Raw genomic sequence first — 19072 nt, 5'->3', positions numbered from 1 at the left:
AAATAACATTTAGAATCCAATGAACCTAAAAGTATCCAATTAAGAAGAAAGAAAAATTTCACCCATTTTGCCTATCTAGGTTCAAGTAGTTGCTACCTGACATAAAGAATATAATTATGAGGTGGGTAAGAAAATAAATCTCAAACAGCTTTAAAAAAAATACATGTCAATTGTTTCTCGCCGAACAGACCTGTATCTTTGGCTTTTGTAAGTTTCCAGATAACTATGGTATGTTACCCATTTCAACTCATCAAAAAAGACACCAATTATAAAAGAAAAAGACCAAATATCAAATCCTTCACTTGGTATAGGTATAAAGAAAAGTAAATAAGAAAAGTGAGGTTTCTTTTTTCCCCCTAAACTATAGATATCCTTTTCATTTTATGGAGAATTTTCTAGAATCCTACCATACCAGCTGCTTTAGTATTAGACAAGTTTAAAATGATAAGACCTGGGGAGAAGAAGGCCAGTGGCAGATACTGGATATGTTCCTTGCTTTCCAGTCTGCTTTCCAATCTCCAATAATGTGTTTTATTTCATCACTGAATGTAGTTTTCAGCTTGTCTTAAAAATAAAGGACTTTGGAAGAAGAGCGCATAGAAATAGGTGCAACTGGCTGGGTGTGGTGGTATATGCCTTTAATCCTAGCACTTAAGAGGCAAAGATAGGTGGATATCTATGAGTTCAAAGTCAGGCTGATCTACATTGTAAGTGTTCCAGAACAGCCAGAGCTACAAAATAGAGACCTTTTTTCTCTGTCTCAAAACAAACAAACAAACAAGCAAGCAAATTGATCAGCTTGGAATCTCTCAAATTTATTGTATAATGCATTTCCAATGAAACACTTTTCTGGACTTCACATCAGTAGTCCTGAAGCTTTCCAGGTCATGCTCAGTACGAGCCATATGACACAGATTTTACATTTACATTTGGGTCAATACAGATGATTTGATCAGAACAGAAACAGCTTCCTTCACATGAAAAGAAATCTATGTGAGGAGATATTTTTTATGCTCTACTCTGAGGTCCATACTGAGAACTAAATTTGGATAGAGTACATTTTGAAATGATCATGATACTACATTAAACTGCTATCAAGAAGGTACATTTAAGAAGGATTAGGATGAGCCTTAAATCAAAATTCACATGGAGCACAGAGCTTCAATTAACACAAACACACACACACACACACACACACACACACACACACACACACACATCCACCAAACTTACTTCCGGTGTCAGGCTCATAGCTCAATGGGAAGAGGAAAACAGGAAAAACGTTCTCCTTTGGGAGTGTGTTCACACTATCGTCCGTGTCTAAAACACATCAGCTTAATTCCTTCCTCTCTGCTCCTTCAACATCCTTGCCCCCACCTCTACTTTCCACACCCAGAGTCATCTAGGGCATGCTAATTATGTAGAAAAGTGAGTCTTACACAGTCCTCTTCTACAGGATCCCTGAAAAGAAAATCTTCCATTGCAGAACTGCCAGTACATGATTTTAATATGAAAAGTACTGTAGCATGACAAATAATAAGCATAGCTGAAGACTTACCATAAAAAGTCAACTGTCCCTTTGCTACGTTTTTGCCTCTGGAGTTTTCAGCCACACACTCATATGAACCAGCATCTTCCTGCTGGAAATTGGGAATTTCCAGAATTCCATTTGACTTATGTCTTCTGGCTTTCCTTGCTATCGGCTTTCCATCAGCTCTTCGCCATAGAATAGTTGGGACTGGGCTGAGAGTGAGGATAAAACAGGATGAACCAAATTAAAGAAAGCTCTGTCTTGTTTTTGCAATCTCCTGAGAACTCTTTCCATCATTTCCTCAGCCATGAACATGTTAAAGCATTTCCCACGATTCGTTTCTATGTGATCGTTATTTTTTAGCAGGCTTTATATCACTAGCATTATTCACATGTTTTTCATAAAATCGACATTCCTAACATTAAACAAAGCATTCAACCTCCTACACACCATTACCCTTGAAAGAAAAAAAACATTTTAAAATATACCCTTTTTATTATTTTCTAATATTTATGGGTTTCTAGATTATAATTATTAAAATAAAAATGTTCAGGCACATATGTGGTAGAAGTGAGATAGAAGCAACTTCCAACACACTCCTCCCACTGAGAACAGGTATATGTCCCCTCCTCTTGAACTTGTCAGACTCTTTGACTACTCTGACTAATAAATAGACATGAGTGTATTTATTCATGTATTATGAAACAGACAGCTTCCACACTCTGATTTTTGGAACACCTTCTTAGGGGCACCTGTGAGATATTTGGCCACCTTAATACACAGAGGATGTCTCAATGGGTGGTTTTACCTAATGACAGATCCATCCAATCTTGCCTCCAAGATGCCAGAAATGTGAAAGAAATGTCTTTTGGAACCACCAAGGTTCCAGCAGCTGTACAGCATGAAACCCTCAAAGACAATACAAAAGCATCACCAAAAGAGACCAAAGCATCTCCTAGCAAAACCTTGCTTAGATCCCTAACCCATAAATCATGAGATAATAATAAGATGTTGGTTGCTTGTTCCTTTTAAATTTGGGACCCTACAGTAGAGAGCAGAAGCAATATATTCTTCTAAATATCCAGCAATGTGAGGACCACACTGTAAGCTATACCCACATACAGAACAAGCAACAGTGAAATAAGGAGCTCATCAATGCTGAAAACTAAAACCTAATTGCTGGCATTGAGGAGCAGGCCACTCATGGGAGCTTGATCTGGGTAACACAGTGGGTATCTGTCCTTATTGTCATTTCCATATTGAGGACTTTACCCATTTATAGGTCCATTCGGAAGGTGATATGTAAGAAAAATAATTAAAGTAGCAAGATGAAAAAAAGAGCAACCTGTGGGGTCTTCACGTCTTCCTCTCAACACATCTATCATCCTGCCATAAGTGTTTGGAACACATCTTAAAGTGCCAGTGATGGCAGCAGACTGCAAATGAGTGGTTTTGAAGCTCACCTCAGCTCTGAGGACTGGAGCTTCCTGGCAGGGGATGCCATGATTTACTTATTCATTGTTCACAACAACACTCCCAGAGAAGTAATTACAGGAAAGACTTGCCAATCTTCTCTGGGAAACTTGAGATGGTATTTTAAAAATTAAAGCTATCAACTCTGCTACATTTGTTTAAAAATAATTTAAGTTCAGTAGGCAGACAGTGACTCAAAATGCAGGAGGAGTCTATCAGAAGCACATGGTGGGTGCCTTTAAATCCAATTAGATATATACTTAATACACGTTGTTAAACACAACTGTACTTAAACTAGTCCTCTGCTCTTAAGTGGGCAGTGATGGTGTATGGGTTTCTTTTTTTTAAGATTTATTTTATTTATTTAATGTATATGAGCATCCTGTCACTGACACACCAGAAGAGGGCATCAGGTCCAATTACAAATGGTTGTAAGACACCATGGGGTTGCTGAGAATTGAATTCATGATCTCTGGAAGAGCAAACAGTGCTCTTAACCCACTGAGCCATCTCGCTAGCCCTGTGATGGTGTATTTCAACAACTAGATGTGCAAATTCAAACACTTCTATGTGGAACTGAGGAGTCCAATTTGTGTTTTTTTGTTTTTATTTTAGCACAATTTAAGCACTGTGAATAGATTTTTAATTCATAGTCCCTTTGGAAGTGTAAGCACTGTGAATTTTGCTTTCTCCAGGGAGGGGTTTTTAATGTGTCATCTTGCAAACATCCCTGGATATAGATCCTGATGATCCAGTCGCCTGTTCTTACTGTCTTCCAGTTATTTTATAGATTCAGAGAAAGACTTTAAAATTTTAAGATCAATCACATTACGATGCGTGCAATCTGCTTTTCTTCTCAGCAATAAATCATTGCCATGTCTTACACGTGACTTTACAGCTTGCCTTTCATTTCTGTCTAGTGTTCAGTCCTGCAGCTCTGTCACAATTTATATACCATGATACGTTTTTAGGAGATACAAAATTACGACTGTATTAAACCTCATTAAAGTGTTCCCAAGTTAAGATACCACTGTGTCCCACAGTCACAACTTGAAAACAATCATTCCACTGGAGTTGAAATAAAATTGAAAATGCAAATAACGCCTAAAGTTTCTGTAAAACACAATAATTTCCTTTAAAAAATGTTATACACTGAGACAGGTCTCCGTAAGAACTTGTGTTGTGGCTTTCATAAATATTTAGGCTCATAAAAAATAGGCAGGATTAGGAATGGGTAGCAGGCTAGATATGGCTACGAGAAAATACAGACACAGCTCATTAAAATTCACAAGGGCGCTAGTGCTCACCCTTCTGGTGGTAGTTTATATTGTTGATGCTAAACCAGTCCTGTTGGTTACTGGGGCATATAAAACTCCCAGCAGATCTGCATTTCCTTTTCGATGGCCTCTGGCAGGTCATCTATGGGAAGGGTTAAGTGCTTTCCAAGTAGGTTCTTTAAAGTGTAAGCCAGATGGAATAATAAAGTTGTGAATAGTTTTCAGACCACTCTAAAATAGACTTTAGATATCACCTCTTTTCTATCTCTAGCGGAATAGAAGGAAATCCAAATGAGAGAGAAAAAGTTGTGTAATTTGAAAAGACATGCAAGAAAATTTTTATGGGTCCTCTGTAAGTGGGGCCAGAATGAAAGTTTCTATTTTTCCAAACAGTCAGTTTGCCTGTACCTCAAATGAAGACCATTGTTTTCCTGTCATTCTGGGTTAGACAGCATGTGTATTATAGGTCATAATAATACAATGAAATACTTTTTTAGAATTGCCTATTCTTTCCTTTGTGGCCATGTCAATTGTGGCAGCCCAACCCTTCTGCAGCCATTACCTGTCACTCTCCATAGGAAGCTGGAAGAATCAAAGATGTACATACAGAATTACAAAGAGAAAGACGATTTGATTTTTAGACAGCTCAGAAACCATAGCTGTGAGCACTGAAGACAATTCTCTACCTGCCAGAGCAGGGGAGGAGAAACTTACTTTCCTAAGGCAAAGCATTCCAGCTTGACTGTTGTTCCTTTCTCAGCTGGGACGGTTTCTGGAAACTGTACTTCTATTTTGGGCTCATATTCACCCATCACCCCTGTGAACAGACAAAGAAATCAAGTCTCAGAGGTTATGGCTAGATGTAGATAAGCGTTTTCTTTCTATATAGATACTCCTATGTGCACCCTTAATTCCATCACCTAAAACAGGCTCTATTCTAACAGCATATAACCCAAAATCCTCCTCCATTTTTCTTTGAGAGAAAAATTCATATCATAGCATTTACACCATCTTCAGAGGGTTACATTCTCCACACTTCTCAGACATACTTGGGAAAGGACACTTGGGATTGAGGAAGGAAAATGAGTTGATAGGTTCCTAGTCAGTAGGAATGTCACCCCTTGGAAAGACAGCACAGAACATTAAACTACTTAAATATCACTTTTAAAATACATCCTTTATGGTGTCCACATAAGTGATTTCTCAGAGACATTTTGGGGCCATGGTGTTTATTCGTGTCTAAGGTCAACCTGAATGAATCTGAATGAGTGCACTCGAGGCAACATCAGAAGCCTGTGTCCTATATTTTCACCCCATAACAAATGATATGCACCTACAGGAGGCAGTTTTTACATGTGCTTGTCCTGTCAATTGAGTAGTAGTTACCCTGGTACTCACATCACTGTCCTCCACTAGAGAGATGACAAGCGATGACAGTTACGGTGACAGCCTCAACAGACTGCATCTATGTTTAATGACTAAAAACATCTCATTTATTCCCTATCAGTACCATCTTGACTCATTGGTTAAGGCTGCCTTAAGGCTTTATTTCTCATTAATCCCTGGACATTTCCCACGATAATTGATTCAACATTACTGATGAAGTTTTTTTATTTTTTATTTTTGTGGTGTCTCTAGTTTGTCTCTCTTTTAGGCCTCCCTTAGTCAGAGGAAAAAGAAATGCAAGGTTTCAGAAGAGTAAAACAAGGCAGGGACGGGAACAGGGAACAGGTGCACTAACAAAGAGAGCTGATTTTATTCATCTTGTAAACACTTTTCCTGTGCTGGTTTAGAAACAGAGTCATCACAAGGATCTAATCAGTCTGTGAAGAAACAACTCAGCACTACAAGTTAGATTTTTACAGTGTTGCTAGGTTCACTGTGAGGTCTGCTGTGGAAGGGTGAACTTGAGAACAGTTCTGCTGTTGCTGTTCGGTTTTACTTTTCCTAGAACAATGTGGATTTTGTGATTAACTTCCCCAGTGCTTTTTGAAAACTCTTTTTCAGACTTATTTATCTTATGTGCATGAGTGTATGCATGTATGTATGGACATCACCTAAGTGATTGGTGTCTAAAGAGGTAATAAAAGACACTGGATCGTGTGCAACTGCACTTACAGAGAAAGATGAGCCACCAAGTCCACGGTGGAAACTGAACATTGGTCCTCTCCAAGAGTAAGTGCTTTTAGCTGTTGAGCCATCTCACCTTCCCAGGTTAAGTTTGACATTCCTGAATACATACTTCTCTGTATATTGGGGAGATCATAGTTAGGGGCCTTTTAGAGTAAGCAATTGAGGCAACTATTAACCCTCAAATGGGTACAACTGCTGGTAATAGCTATCTGTCCTTTTACAGTAGAGCTGTAATCTCAAAGGGGTTAACACTTTGTTTTCATTCCCACCAAGATCTACTTCATGGTCAAAGTTAAAACTCAAAAGCATGCATGTTTACCTTTTTGTTTGCCCTTTCTCCACTGCAGGGTATAAAACGGTCAAAGTAAATTAAAATACACCAAAGCCACATTTGACTTGTTCACAAACAAAGCTATTTCTTTTTTACTTCTTTCTCTTTTTTTTTTTTTTGTCAAGTCTCCGCCATAATTTCTCTTGCACCTCCGTTTGATTGCCTCCCTTTGAGCATTTGCACAAAGCTGACTGAGTAATGGCGTGGTGCATACTAACAACAGCATTCACACGCAGCTGCTGAACTTGCTAACAAACCGTCTGCACGGTTGAATCATCATCCCATAAATATCAGTAGTATGACTCGGAGTGCAGTGAGCAAGTTAACACCTTTTAGTGCAGCGCATGTGGCTGTGTACTCAGAGGTTGGTGTTAATTGAAAAAAAAAATTGCCTTTTGAGAAACAGGTCTTTGTCCTCCCAAGCAATCAAGATAGCTTGCATGGCAGTATACCACATGTTGGATGGAAATGAGACAATACCATTAAAAATACAATGGATGTCCTAGAAGTGATTGGCTTTGTCCCTGTTTTATCTTTTCCTATATGTGCCTCCTGTTTCTTTAATGACTCTATGAAGATGACAGTGAGAAGTTTATCTCATATAAACATGTTCTGAGCATCAAAATGAATATAGACTCAGTATTCAGATCCTCACATGTGTTTTTCTCCATTCTAAAAATCTACCTATTAGAGTGTGGATTTGAAGGCTACACTCATAGAATTGTAACCTAAAACTCCTCCTGCCCTCTGAATAACCTGCTCTCTAGCCCACTGTAGTTTGTAAGTGACTGGAAAGAATCAAGACATCTTTTTTCTGCTTCATTTCTTACTATTTCCAGATTACTTAAAAAAGAAACAATTTTTAGACATACCTTGCTTATTAACAATTCACTGATTTTAAGGACCAGGTTCGACGAGTCTTAGAAAGTTTGTTTACATGTGCCACTGTCACTGTAATCTGGTTTCTGGGCATTTCCAATACCCAAATAATATCTGTGATACCCATTTACTGTTAATACCCAGCTGGTGTCCACATCTGCCCAGTCAAGCCTGTAGCAACCTCTGACCTTTCAGTACATTTACCTTTCATGGGTAGTTTATAGTAATGGAATCATATATCTGCACGCTTTTGAAAATATTTATTTCATTTTATTTTATGTGTAAGAATGTTTGCCTTCATGAGCACTACATGTATGTCTGGTTCCTTTGGAGGTCAGAAGAAGATATCCTGGAAATAGAATTACAGATAGTTGTAAGTTGCCATGTAGGTTCTGGGAACTCAGTCTGGATCCTCTGTACGTGTAGCCAGTGTTCATAGCTGTCTGCCCTCTCTCCAGTCTCCAAGTGGTGTCTTTCCTCTCTGGCTTCTTTTATGCAGCATGTTTTCAAGGCCTGTGTTGTAGCACACTACATTCAGTTTGACCTGTTTCAAAATAGGATGCCACTGTGTGCATATCCCACATTTTATTTGTAAGATAAAAATTTGTGCTGGGCAGTGGTGGCACATGCCTTTAATCCCAGCACTCGGGAGGCAGAGGCAAGTGGATTTCTGAGTTCAAGGCCAGCCTGGTCTACAGAGTGAGTTCCAGGACAGCCAGGACTACACAGAGAAACCCTGTCTCGAAAAAAAAATTTTTTTTTGCATTAGTTTCATAATGGTCTTATAACAAAAAAAAAAATCACTACAAACTAAGTAGCTGAAAGGAACATATTTTCCCATAGTTCTGGAGGTGTTGGCAGGTCTGAGCACTAAGACTCTGGTTATATAACTTTGCTTCTTTCTGGGTTCTGGAGGTAGCTGTCAATCTGTAATGGTTCTCAGCTTGTATTTAGGTCATTCAAATCTCTACCTCTGTTTTCAAATAACACTTTTCTTGTTGGGGTTGGTCCGGTGCTGCTATCTATTCAAATGTTAAGTACTGGCCCATAAGATCTGGTTGCCTTGCCCCAGACTAGGAGATCCTCACTTACATCAAATGATGCTATGTAAACCTTAATCCTCAAGCTAATTGCTCAATAAAAGGCTAAAGCCTGTTTGTAACTGGGCAGTAGAGAGAGAAAGGCAGTACTTGAGGATTGAGGAAAGGAACTCAGGAGAGAACAGGAGAATAATGGATGTCATGGAGAAAGGAGGAGGCTGCCATGAGAGGAGATGGACCATGAGCACATGGTCCCAAGAGAAACAGCACATAACAAGGGAGATGTGGCAAGGATGTAAGTTAGAATAGCTCCAAATCTGTCCAATCTAGGCTTTCCACTTAAAATATAATACCAGGATTGTGTGTCTTTTACGTGAGTTGTCTAGAATTATAATTCTTACTAGAGTTTCGCTGTTGATTAAAGTCCCATGCTATTCTGGATGACCTTATTTTAATTATCTGTATTTACAGTGACCCTAGTTCTTAATGAGGCTGTAGTTTGAGGATCAGGTTGGGGGAAGAAGTAGTGGGTAACATACCGCCACACTGACTGATGAGCATTTGACCAGCTGCCATATTCAACTATTGCCAATGATGCTTCAATGAGCCATGACAGGCTTTGTGTAGATATATATTCATCTGCCTTATGTTCTCTATGACTTTCATATATATGACTCTTTGTGGATGTGTGCCTTCCTTCAAATGATGCAGCTTCCAAGTAGTTTTTTTTTCTGGTCACCCTGCCTAAACTCTATCCCCACCACTGATTTCTGTCAGCATTTCCTTTCCTTCTTGTTACTTATCCCCATATAAGACTCTCTCATTTGTTTCAGAAACTGTGACTCAGATGAGAAAACACACCACCAAGTGATATAGCTGTGCTTTTTATACTTGTATTCCTATCTTAGATTCTCAGTCTCTTAATAGGTGTTCAGTAAATAACCACACACCTAAAACATCTTTCAAAGTCCATGGCATCTCACAAATGGCGAGGCTGTTTTTTGGGTTTTTTTTTTTTTGTTTGCTTTTTGTTGCTTTATTGTCATTATAGCTACTTATAAGCACTGCTTCTCCTCCATTGAATTGTATCTTGAGGAATGAAAATCTTATATTTTTTTTTCTGAATCATTCACAAACCCTATCTCGGTAACATGAATATGAATCAAGTGAGATGAACAGAGACGTGTGACAAGGAGGGAGAGATTGAGGCATGAAGGCAATTTAAATATGGACTATAGTAAAGAGACACATGCTGTTTTCCAGCCATGGGAATCATTTACTACATATTGTAATTTTGTAGATTTTCTTTACTGACATGAACTGTATAGCTTGTTTTTCTGGTCATACGGGGGACATTTCTTGGTTTATAGAGTGATCCATATTTATAGTTATGTAAATATGAACAAAGAATATCAGTAAGAACAGATTGATCTGAATTCATAACAGTAGTTACAGTACATAAAAATGATTTTCACTGCTGCTTATAGGAATGTCAGCACATATAATGTTGTAACCTCATTTTATCATCATTCGAATAAGGGAAGCACTTTTCTTCAACTATATTGTGAATGATAGTTTTGGGGGACACCTGTCAAAGTTCTCCATTTAATTTGGGCTACATCTGATAAGGCTGTATTTTATTTGGCTGTTTCTTTTATTCTAACTAGTTTGGCCTTATGTTTTCACATCAGATGTCAAATCCATTGCCTTTCTGTTTTCGGAAAACAAAAGGATGCTTAATGCAGAGATGAATATTTTTAGGCCATTTCTCTGACCACCTGGAAATGGTTGAGCTTAATTGGTCTACAGATGGTCTGGTGGTTTACAGAGCAAGACCATCGATGGAATTACTCTTGATTTCATTTTCTATCAGAAAGTGGGAGATGAAAGTTTAGGCATATCCACATAACCAAAATAAATATACCATGGCTTAATCAGTAGCAGTCCCCCTCTTCCTGTCCCCTCACACAGCCTCTCCCTTCCTCCCCTTCCCCTTCTCCTTTGAGAAAGGAGAGACCCCTCCTGGATATCAACCCACCTTGACACATCAAGTCACTGCAGGACTAGGTGCATCCTCTTCCGCTGAGGCCAGACAAAGGTGGCCCATTTAGGGTAACGAGATCCACAGATCCCGTGAACAGAATCAGGGACAGCCATCGCAGTCTGAGGGACAGGTATGAAGACTAAGCTAAATATCTGGAATATACATACATATATATATATATATATATATATATATATATATATATATATATATATACATATATGTATATATATGCCTAGATCCAGCCCATGTTTGTTCTTAGGTGGGTGGTTCAGTCTCTTGGAGCACACGTTTCTTCTATATGGATTATATGATTTTCTCATTGTGTCCAAGTGTAAAAAGATACATTTTCCTTTATACATTTACATGAGGTTGGAAAATAAGTCTTGGCTTATGAAATGAACCTTCAATGTTTTTAGTTCTTTGGAACTAGACTCACTATAGCACTTACAAGAGTCACATTAAGCACTTGAAATTCCTTATATTGAAGTTCCCCAAAGGCCAGGTTTGGTTTCTGTTTATCTTACTGTAGAACTTAATAAATATTAATGCCAACCATAATCTATTCAGTGTCCCTGGCAAACAGGGTCAGAGCTTACTGCAGTTAACATTGTCCTGATACCTGTTTTTATGACTTTTATGAGACTACTGTTTTGGAGTAGGTTAGCTGGTGATATGGCATACTTAAACAAGGATAGATTGCTTACTGTCTAACTAAAAGTTGACTTCATGAGGAAACCTAGCTGAACTTCTTGGATGTTTATCATAGTCATTCATTCATCCTGTGATTGAACTCACCTGGTGGGCTTGACGTTCTAATTTACCAAGCAGAACGAAACCAAGATCTCCAGCTTCAATTTGCTCCCAATTATGCTGCTGATGGCTTGAAGAACACACTTAGAGTTCCACTATGCTAATTATGAGCAAAAGAAAGATGTCCCACCTGACATTAATAAACCTGTCCTGTGAGCAAATTTTGCTGGGAAAACTAAGAATGGAGTTCTACTAGCCACGAGGCCATCAAAAGCCACAGCTTTGCTGATGACCTTGTGGGCAGAGACTGTCCCACATTTAAAACCTAGTCACTTATTTAAGATTGATGACCAGGTCTGTAACCTTATAAGATTTAAGGAACTAGATCACAATTTACAGAATATGAAAGTGAAACCTACCACATACTGCTCTTGTTTAAGTACAATTTGCAGAGCGCTGTGCTGGCAGAAGGAAGCCAGTTTGCAAAACTGTGTGCCTAAAGATTTTTGCCAACGCCTGCCTTAGCTGGAATCTGTGCTTGCTAAATTAAACCACAGATGGAACGAGCATTTACTAACTTCCACTGAGTGGGATTTTCTACTGCAAAAAAAATTAATTGCCAAAATTATTTTGGAAAAGGTTTCCACATTGACTTTCTTGAAAAACAAGTCACGTGGCATGCATTCCACTAACCAAAAATATTTGGAAATATCTGATTACTCATACAAATTCCCTTGGCTGAGTATGCCATTGTGGCCTTTAAAAAAAGCCATGCTTTTATATTTTCTTAGTATGAAGGAAAATCTTATGTAATGTCTGAGGATTGGTCCTGGTCTCTTTCTGTTGCTGAGATAAAACTTACAGTCAAAAATGACTCAGACAGCAACTTCTTTATTTGGCTTACACACCTCCATCACAGTCTATTATTGAGAGAAGTATGGGAAGGCACTCAGGTAGAAATAGGCAGGAACCATGGGGAACACTGCTTACTGGCTCGCTTTACATGGTGTGCTGAGCCTGCTTTCTCATACAATGCACAACAATCTGCACAGGGGAGGCACCATACATTGTGGTCTAGGCCCCTCCCACATCAATCATTAATTCAGAAAGTGCCCCTCCTCGATGCCCATGGGGCAGTCTAATGGAGTCAGTTCTTTAGCTGAGGTCCTTTCTTCCCTTGGCTTGTGTCAAGGTGACAAAAACTAACCACCACAGAATCTCATAGACTCCTACCACCCCAAACCCAGCAGAATTATTTATACTGTATTGAGTGTCTAAACAAAACTATGTCCACAGTGCTAAAGAGGAGTAGGATAGAATACCCTGTTTTACTATCAGGATTGTGGAATGGTTTAAAAAATTCATAAGAAATGAAAATCAATCCATTATTTGTCTTAATTAACATCTGGATTTCCTTTCTTTCTTTTCTATAGTTCAGATGGAGAGAGAATATTTTTAGAAAGGTGTGTTAGTATATACAAAGACATACAATGTATAGATTCCTGCTTTGCCAGGAGAGTGTCTGGTTATCTGAATGTATGAAGTAACTTGCTATGTCCAGTACATGAAATTGGTTATAGAATATGTTGAGCTAATATTGTCTCCTTTCAGAATACTCACAAATACTAACGAAAATCTTCTTTTTATTGTGTTTAATTAATTGTCTCTCTGCCTCTGCATGTACTAACACTAATAAAAATCAGTAGAGGTACTGTTGATTGACAGTCTTTTGATATTTAGTGATGGCATCATAGTATCATAAGTGAGCAAGGGTTTTTAGTGAAAGGTCTGAGAGAACAGGATTCATTTGGACTTTGTGGACAGAAGATCTAAACTCTCTCAATGTAGTTTGGAAACAGCTATAGATAAATGCCTATCAATGGGCCGGTGAGTGTGTGCTAATAAAACTTTAATAGTAAAAACAATTGGTTGGTCCAGAAGCCATAATGGGCTGACCCTAAACATTGAGAAAAATGAAGGATAGTGATATTTGAAAGAACAATGTAATCAATAGACTATTAGAACTAACAAGAGGTTTCAAAAAGTTTAGCAAATATGGAATAACGTTTAAGAATAAAAACACTCTTTAACAAGCAGTAACAAATTAGATAGTATGCTTAAAAACAAAAGACCATTTAGAATATAGTAAGAATGATAAAAAAATATAGAATTTATCCTAGAATAGCCAACTAATTTATGTAGAAAATTTTAATTTTATCTATTGAAGCAGGCAATGGACATGGCTTGCCTGAAGAGCCTGTCAGCATGGAGTGCCTTCTGCTGCAGACTCTTTTCTCATTTTAGGTTGTTCAAATCTTCCTGGAAGATGATTATCAAGATTATGCAAGCATCCCTGAAACATAAGCTTTCAATCTATACATAATTCCATTCTGTGACATTGGCATATCACTGAATGTCAATCATGAAATAGAGCCTCACTTTGCTTCACACTCCAACTAGACATCTTAACTATATCATTTCTGAGTACAGAAACCTTCCACATTCTAACTGGCAAGCTTACAAAGGGTTTACTCATTCAATATTTAGTGGTTAAATACATGATTAAAAGTTTGAGGCCAGTAAGATGGCACAGCTGGCAAAAAGGGCTTGCTGCCAAACCTGACAAACTAATTTTGATCATTGAACTGAACGACAGAATGAAGTAAAAGAAGAGATTCCTCAAAGTTGTTCTCTACTCTATATATCCCCAGACCAATAAGAAAATAAGTAAATAAAGCCATTGGCCCAAGCAACACACTTCTAGGCAATATACCTCTAGTATATTATTTTATCTCCAGTTTCTCCATCTGTCATCCTTTTGTTGAGAATCCAGTTTTATAATTCCAATAAACAATATAACTAGACCATTTGTTAGTTTAGAGTTCCCTAAGGTTATGTTTCAATGTGCTGAAAACTGGGTCTTTTGACTTTATTGTGTACTGTCCACCATGAACACTAAACAGATGCTTCCTAACTGACTAGCTAAATGACCATCCAGGACCTTTGGCCCCCATGGACCTGAAATGTAAGTGGCTGGAATAAAGGTCTAAAGCTGACTGCCAAGTTCCTAAGCTTGTCAAACCTTCAGAAGATCCACAGCCATTAAGACTCTATTAAATCAGATTAGGAAAGACAGCTTAGAAAAATGTCTCACATCCTTTAGTCATTTAGATGTTCTCATCAAACATGTTTTACGCCCACAGATCCTCAACTGTGATGTTGCTAGAAAATTAAAAACAAGACAGGATCGCTGTGACAAAACTGCAACAATGTTGCATTTAAAAGTGAGACTTAAATAAAGCAAAAAATTTTGGAGAGAAATACTTCAATAATGCAAATTTATATTTTAATGGAGGGTATAGCCTGTTGCCAAAATGCTGGAATATCAATAAGACTCGAAGTAGGTCAAGTACACACTAAAAGAAATATTCTAACGTCTTTTTAAAAACTACGACCTCTAGGTTAATTAAGTGGCCCATAAATATAGCTGATTTACTCATAAAGACAAATAGTGGTTGCTAGGGCCCCCATGAGGCTTTAATGCAGGTTGGGGAAACATTAGGAACACTTACTGTGAGCTTTAGCAAGATTATAATGGAGGAAACATGATATGGAAACAATAAATAGCCAAGAAAACCTCCCTCCCTTTTTTCTTCAAAAATTTGCTTTTGTTTTAAATTTGGAACTATGGGATAGGCTATGTTCTTTTGTAGCACTAGACATTTTAATGTTGATAGAGATGGAGACTCATACCATAGCTTCTGTGTACAGAAGATGAATATACTTTGCTGTTTTCTAAGATTTGCATTTGATAGAAATTGGGTTCTACTGACCCAGTGAAGAACATTTGTCTTGTCTGTAGAATAGTGTTTTATATGACCTGATCTTTGAAAATTCTAAGACTGAATAAAGTTGAAAAGATGTTCCTAGATTCCACTAAATGACAAGAAGAATCTTAGGTATAATTTAATATGGATTTCTCATTTATACTGTGAAGAAAACTAGGGACCAGAGAAGTGAGCCCACTATCTCACAGTAATCGGAGGTAGATCTGTTACTGAACTCTACAACTCTTTCAGCTCTCCCTTCTCCTTTTTAGGCCTACATATGTTAGACACATTGATTTTCGTCCACTTTGGCTCTTTTTTTTTTGAATGGAGGAGATGCTAAAATCATCAACATCTGGCCTATCTTTTATTAGGTTAAAGCATGATTTAAGGTAAGAACATTAAACACTTCATACTGAGCATGATCAACACTTTCATAGCTGAACACTATTAAGTTAGGGGACAAGGTGAAGACTTAGGATAACATGGTTAGGAACTTCACTTATACTTGGAGAGCATAAATATACACTTTCAGTATTTTAAAAATTGAAATTGTTATTTTTTCAAGAATTTCATACAAGATTATTACATTTCTACCATTTCCAGCTCTTCTTCTTCTCGAACTCTTCCCATTTGGCCCACTCCCTTTCAAATTCATGATTTCTTCCTCATCAATTATTGTTGTTTCACACACACACACACACACACACACACTACTCAATTCACTTAGTATTGATTATAAGTTCATGGGTTTTGGGCTGACAATTTGTGATTCAATAACCTACAAGGAAAAAGCCACAGGCATTCGCTTTCAATATTTTAATTTTATGATAAAGTAGAAACATTCAAAGAAGTAAATCTCACATAAAGAATATATATATATATATATATATATATATGATATGTATTTTCCTAAGATATAAATAAATACAAGGATTAAAGAGAGCAAAGAATTTGAAAACATCTACAGTTATATTTGTTGTTCCCTATTCTTCTGTGGTATTTTTCCATATAGAGTTCTAATTGGGGAAAATAGTTAAAAATATTTAACAATAAGTGTACAAAAACATGGGCACATCAAACAGAACCAGGCTGAAATAATTTTGCTCATCAGTTGTCTTGGTACTATTGAGCAAAACAAAATATATGCAAACCAAACTCTAGCCAGTATCAAGGAACAAAGATAAAAGGCCGTGTCTAGACAAGTACTCTTTAAGCTCATATGAACTCATGTGAGTGACATACATCAATATCCTTATAGACTTCCTCATTTCTCAAATGATCTTTCTATGTTGATCATTTCTATCATGAGTGATTTTCAGGGACAGTGGAGGTTAACGACTGAAGATATAGGAATTAACCACTCTGGTTATCATCAAATTCTATTATTTTTCTAATATGTGTTTTATATTCATCTGTTACTTTTCATGGAAAATCTGGGACTAAATTTTAAGACCTGTGAAGAAAGTATATAATACATTGGGCTCATTGTCATTAATGACCAGCATTAGGGGTTAATATTGACCAATGTACCAGTACTAGTAATAACTCAGATGCTCATTTTCTAATTAAAATATTTTTCTTTCTGGATACCTAAGCAATAGGTACTTGTTAACAAAAACCAAATTATGCTATTTTTCACAGCAGGTAAAAAATATGTAGAAAATAACTGTGAACTCTGAAATAAAATTATGTCATATTTGTCTAACAACTTTCAATTACACACACATATGCACATATATACAATTTATATATATTATATATTTCATATATAATATATACACATCATGTCATATTGTCATATATACATATATATGGGTGTGTGTGTGTGTGTGTGTGTGTGTGTGTGTTTGACTACTTGTAGAACAGGCTTTGGTTACTTGTGAGAATCTCAAATACAAAATTAAAAGGATATGTATTAAGGAAAGAGAAAAAGAAGGTATTATACTCTAAAGTAATGTTAGGACAGCTTTTCCTGTAGCTCAGTTAAAAAGCAAGACATATAGACGTATCTATCTAATATTGCCTGCTTCATTTCTCAGCTCTTCAGTAACTCCTTTCCCCCAGATCAAAGATGTAAAATTTGGCATCTTTAAATGCTGTCGATCTGTGTGTGGTTATATGCTCATGTGTGCAGGTACACAGAAAGGTGGGAAGAGGGAATCAGGGCCCCAGAAACTAAGATAAAGGTGGTTGTGAGCCGCCCAAAATGGGTTCTTGGTCCAAGCACAGGTCCTCTGAAGGAGCAATATGCACACTGTACTGAAATTTCCATGTGAAATAGCCATTTACTGGGAATTGAACCTGGGACATCTGGAAGTGCAGTCAGTTCTCTTAACCATTGAGCAATCTTCTCATCCCCAATGGAGGAGTTAGAGAAAGGACTGAAGAAGCTGAAGGGGTTTGTAACTCCATAAGAAGAACACCAATATTAACCAACCAGACCCCCTAGTGCTTCCAGGGACTAAACTACCTATGAAGGAGTACACATGGAGGGACCCAAGGTTCTAGCCATGTGTATAGTAGAGGGTGGCCTTGTCTGGTATCAATGGGAGAAGAGGCCCTTGATCCTATGAAGGCTCAATGCCCCAGTGTAGGGGAATGCCAAGGCAGGGAGACAAGAGTGGGTAGGTGGGCGGGTGGGGGAACACTCTCACAGGGGTATGGGATGAAGGATTTTGTGGGGAGGACCAGGAAAGGGGATAACATTTAAAATGTAAATAAAGAAAATATCTAATAAAAAAATAGCCAGTTACAGGTTAGTCTTGCTTCTACCCAGGGAGTCTGCTCCTCTGTCGTCCTGTCTTTTTTCCTGGTCAAAAAATTGACTAAGGATGAGGTAAGCAAGAAAAATGCACCCTGTGAAGTGCTCGGATAAAGGAAGAGCCAGTGCAGAAACCTGTGGGATAATGAGCTAGGAGCACAAGTCAACGTAATGAGATGAATGTGGGACACCGCACCTGAATCCTGTCAACACCTGAGCCAAGATTCCTGGTTCACATTTTATGACTCGATGGTGACCTTTCGGACTGGAAGCAGCGAGTCTAGAATTGCCTCACTCAAAAGCCATGTCTTGAATAGTAGGAAAATCTAGTCATTAAGTTACGTCTGCTCACAGCAACGCAAAGCACCCATTGTGGCAATTACCTTAGTTCAGACTTGAGCTGTCTCTGCCTTACTTGTTATACTTCCAAGTCAGAAAAGAGGGTGTGAAATTCTGAGTGTGCTACAGTGATCAAAATGACTATACTAATTCTACAGTCCTTGCTTATATCAGCCTAAGATTGTCATTAAATTCAAGTTCCTGTAGAGTGATAATTTCGTAGATTTTTTTACTCTCACAGAATAGATTTTATTACGGATGTCATCTTAATTTTGCAATATCCTTTTGATTTATATCTCCCGTCTTCTCTCACCTTCAGACAGGAGCTAATTAAATAACCTGTTTTGTGCTTAGTAATGGAACATTATATCCATTTTATGTACTCCAGTCTAAATGAGAAAGATATTATAAATTTTTATCATGTAACTCTCATGCAAATTAAGAGGGAATGGGCATTAATTGTTGAAGAATGAGGTGTTTAGTCTGTTAATTATGTGATAAAATATTCTAATACAAAGCATTGGTCATTTCTATGGAGATGGACTTGACAAAAATTTTAGAAATAAATCTAAAAATCAAGAAAAGTCAAAGTTTCTGGCAGCTTGATGTATACATGATGTATTCTGTGTTCCTAATTTTGCTTCTCACTTCCTAAAGCAGCAGGTTTCTATCATGTTTGTC

The 19072-nt window shown here is 37.6% G+C and overlaps 1 protein-coding gene across 1 annotated transcript in view; it reads right to left on the bottom strand.

The window, feature by feature from the left end:
- LOC114625661 (contactin-4-like) overlaps positions 1-19072 on the bottom strand; it is a 335799-nt gene that overhangs the window by 33874 nt on the left and 282853 nt on the right. The window contains exons 6-7 of the mRNA XM_028773012.1: positions 4996-5098; positions 1559-1743 (exon numbers count right to left, since the gene is read on the bottom strand). Coding sequence (XP_028628845.1) covers positions 1559-1743; positions 4996-5098 — 288 coding nt within the window. The remainder of the gene's footprint in view (positions 1-1558; positions 1744-4995; positions 5099-19072) is intronic.

The sequence above is a fragment of the Grammomys surdaster genome, unplaced genomic scaffold (assembly GCF_004785775.1).
Source record: "Grammomys surdaster isolate TR1022 unplaced genomic scaffold, NIH_TR_1.0 220, whole genome shotgun sequence".
In the NCBI taxonomy this organism is placed as follows: Eukaryota; Metazoa; Chordata; class Mammalia; order Rodentia; family Muridae; genus Grammomys; species Grammomys surdaster.
Note: the sequence above shows the minus strand (reverse complement) of the source record. Positions and strands in the feature narration are given on the sequence as shown.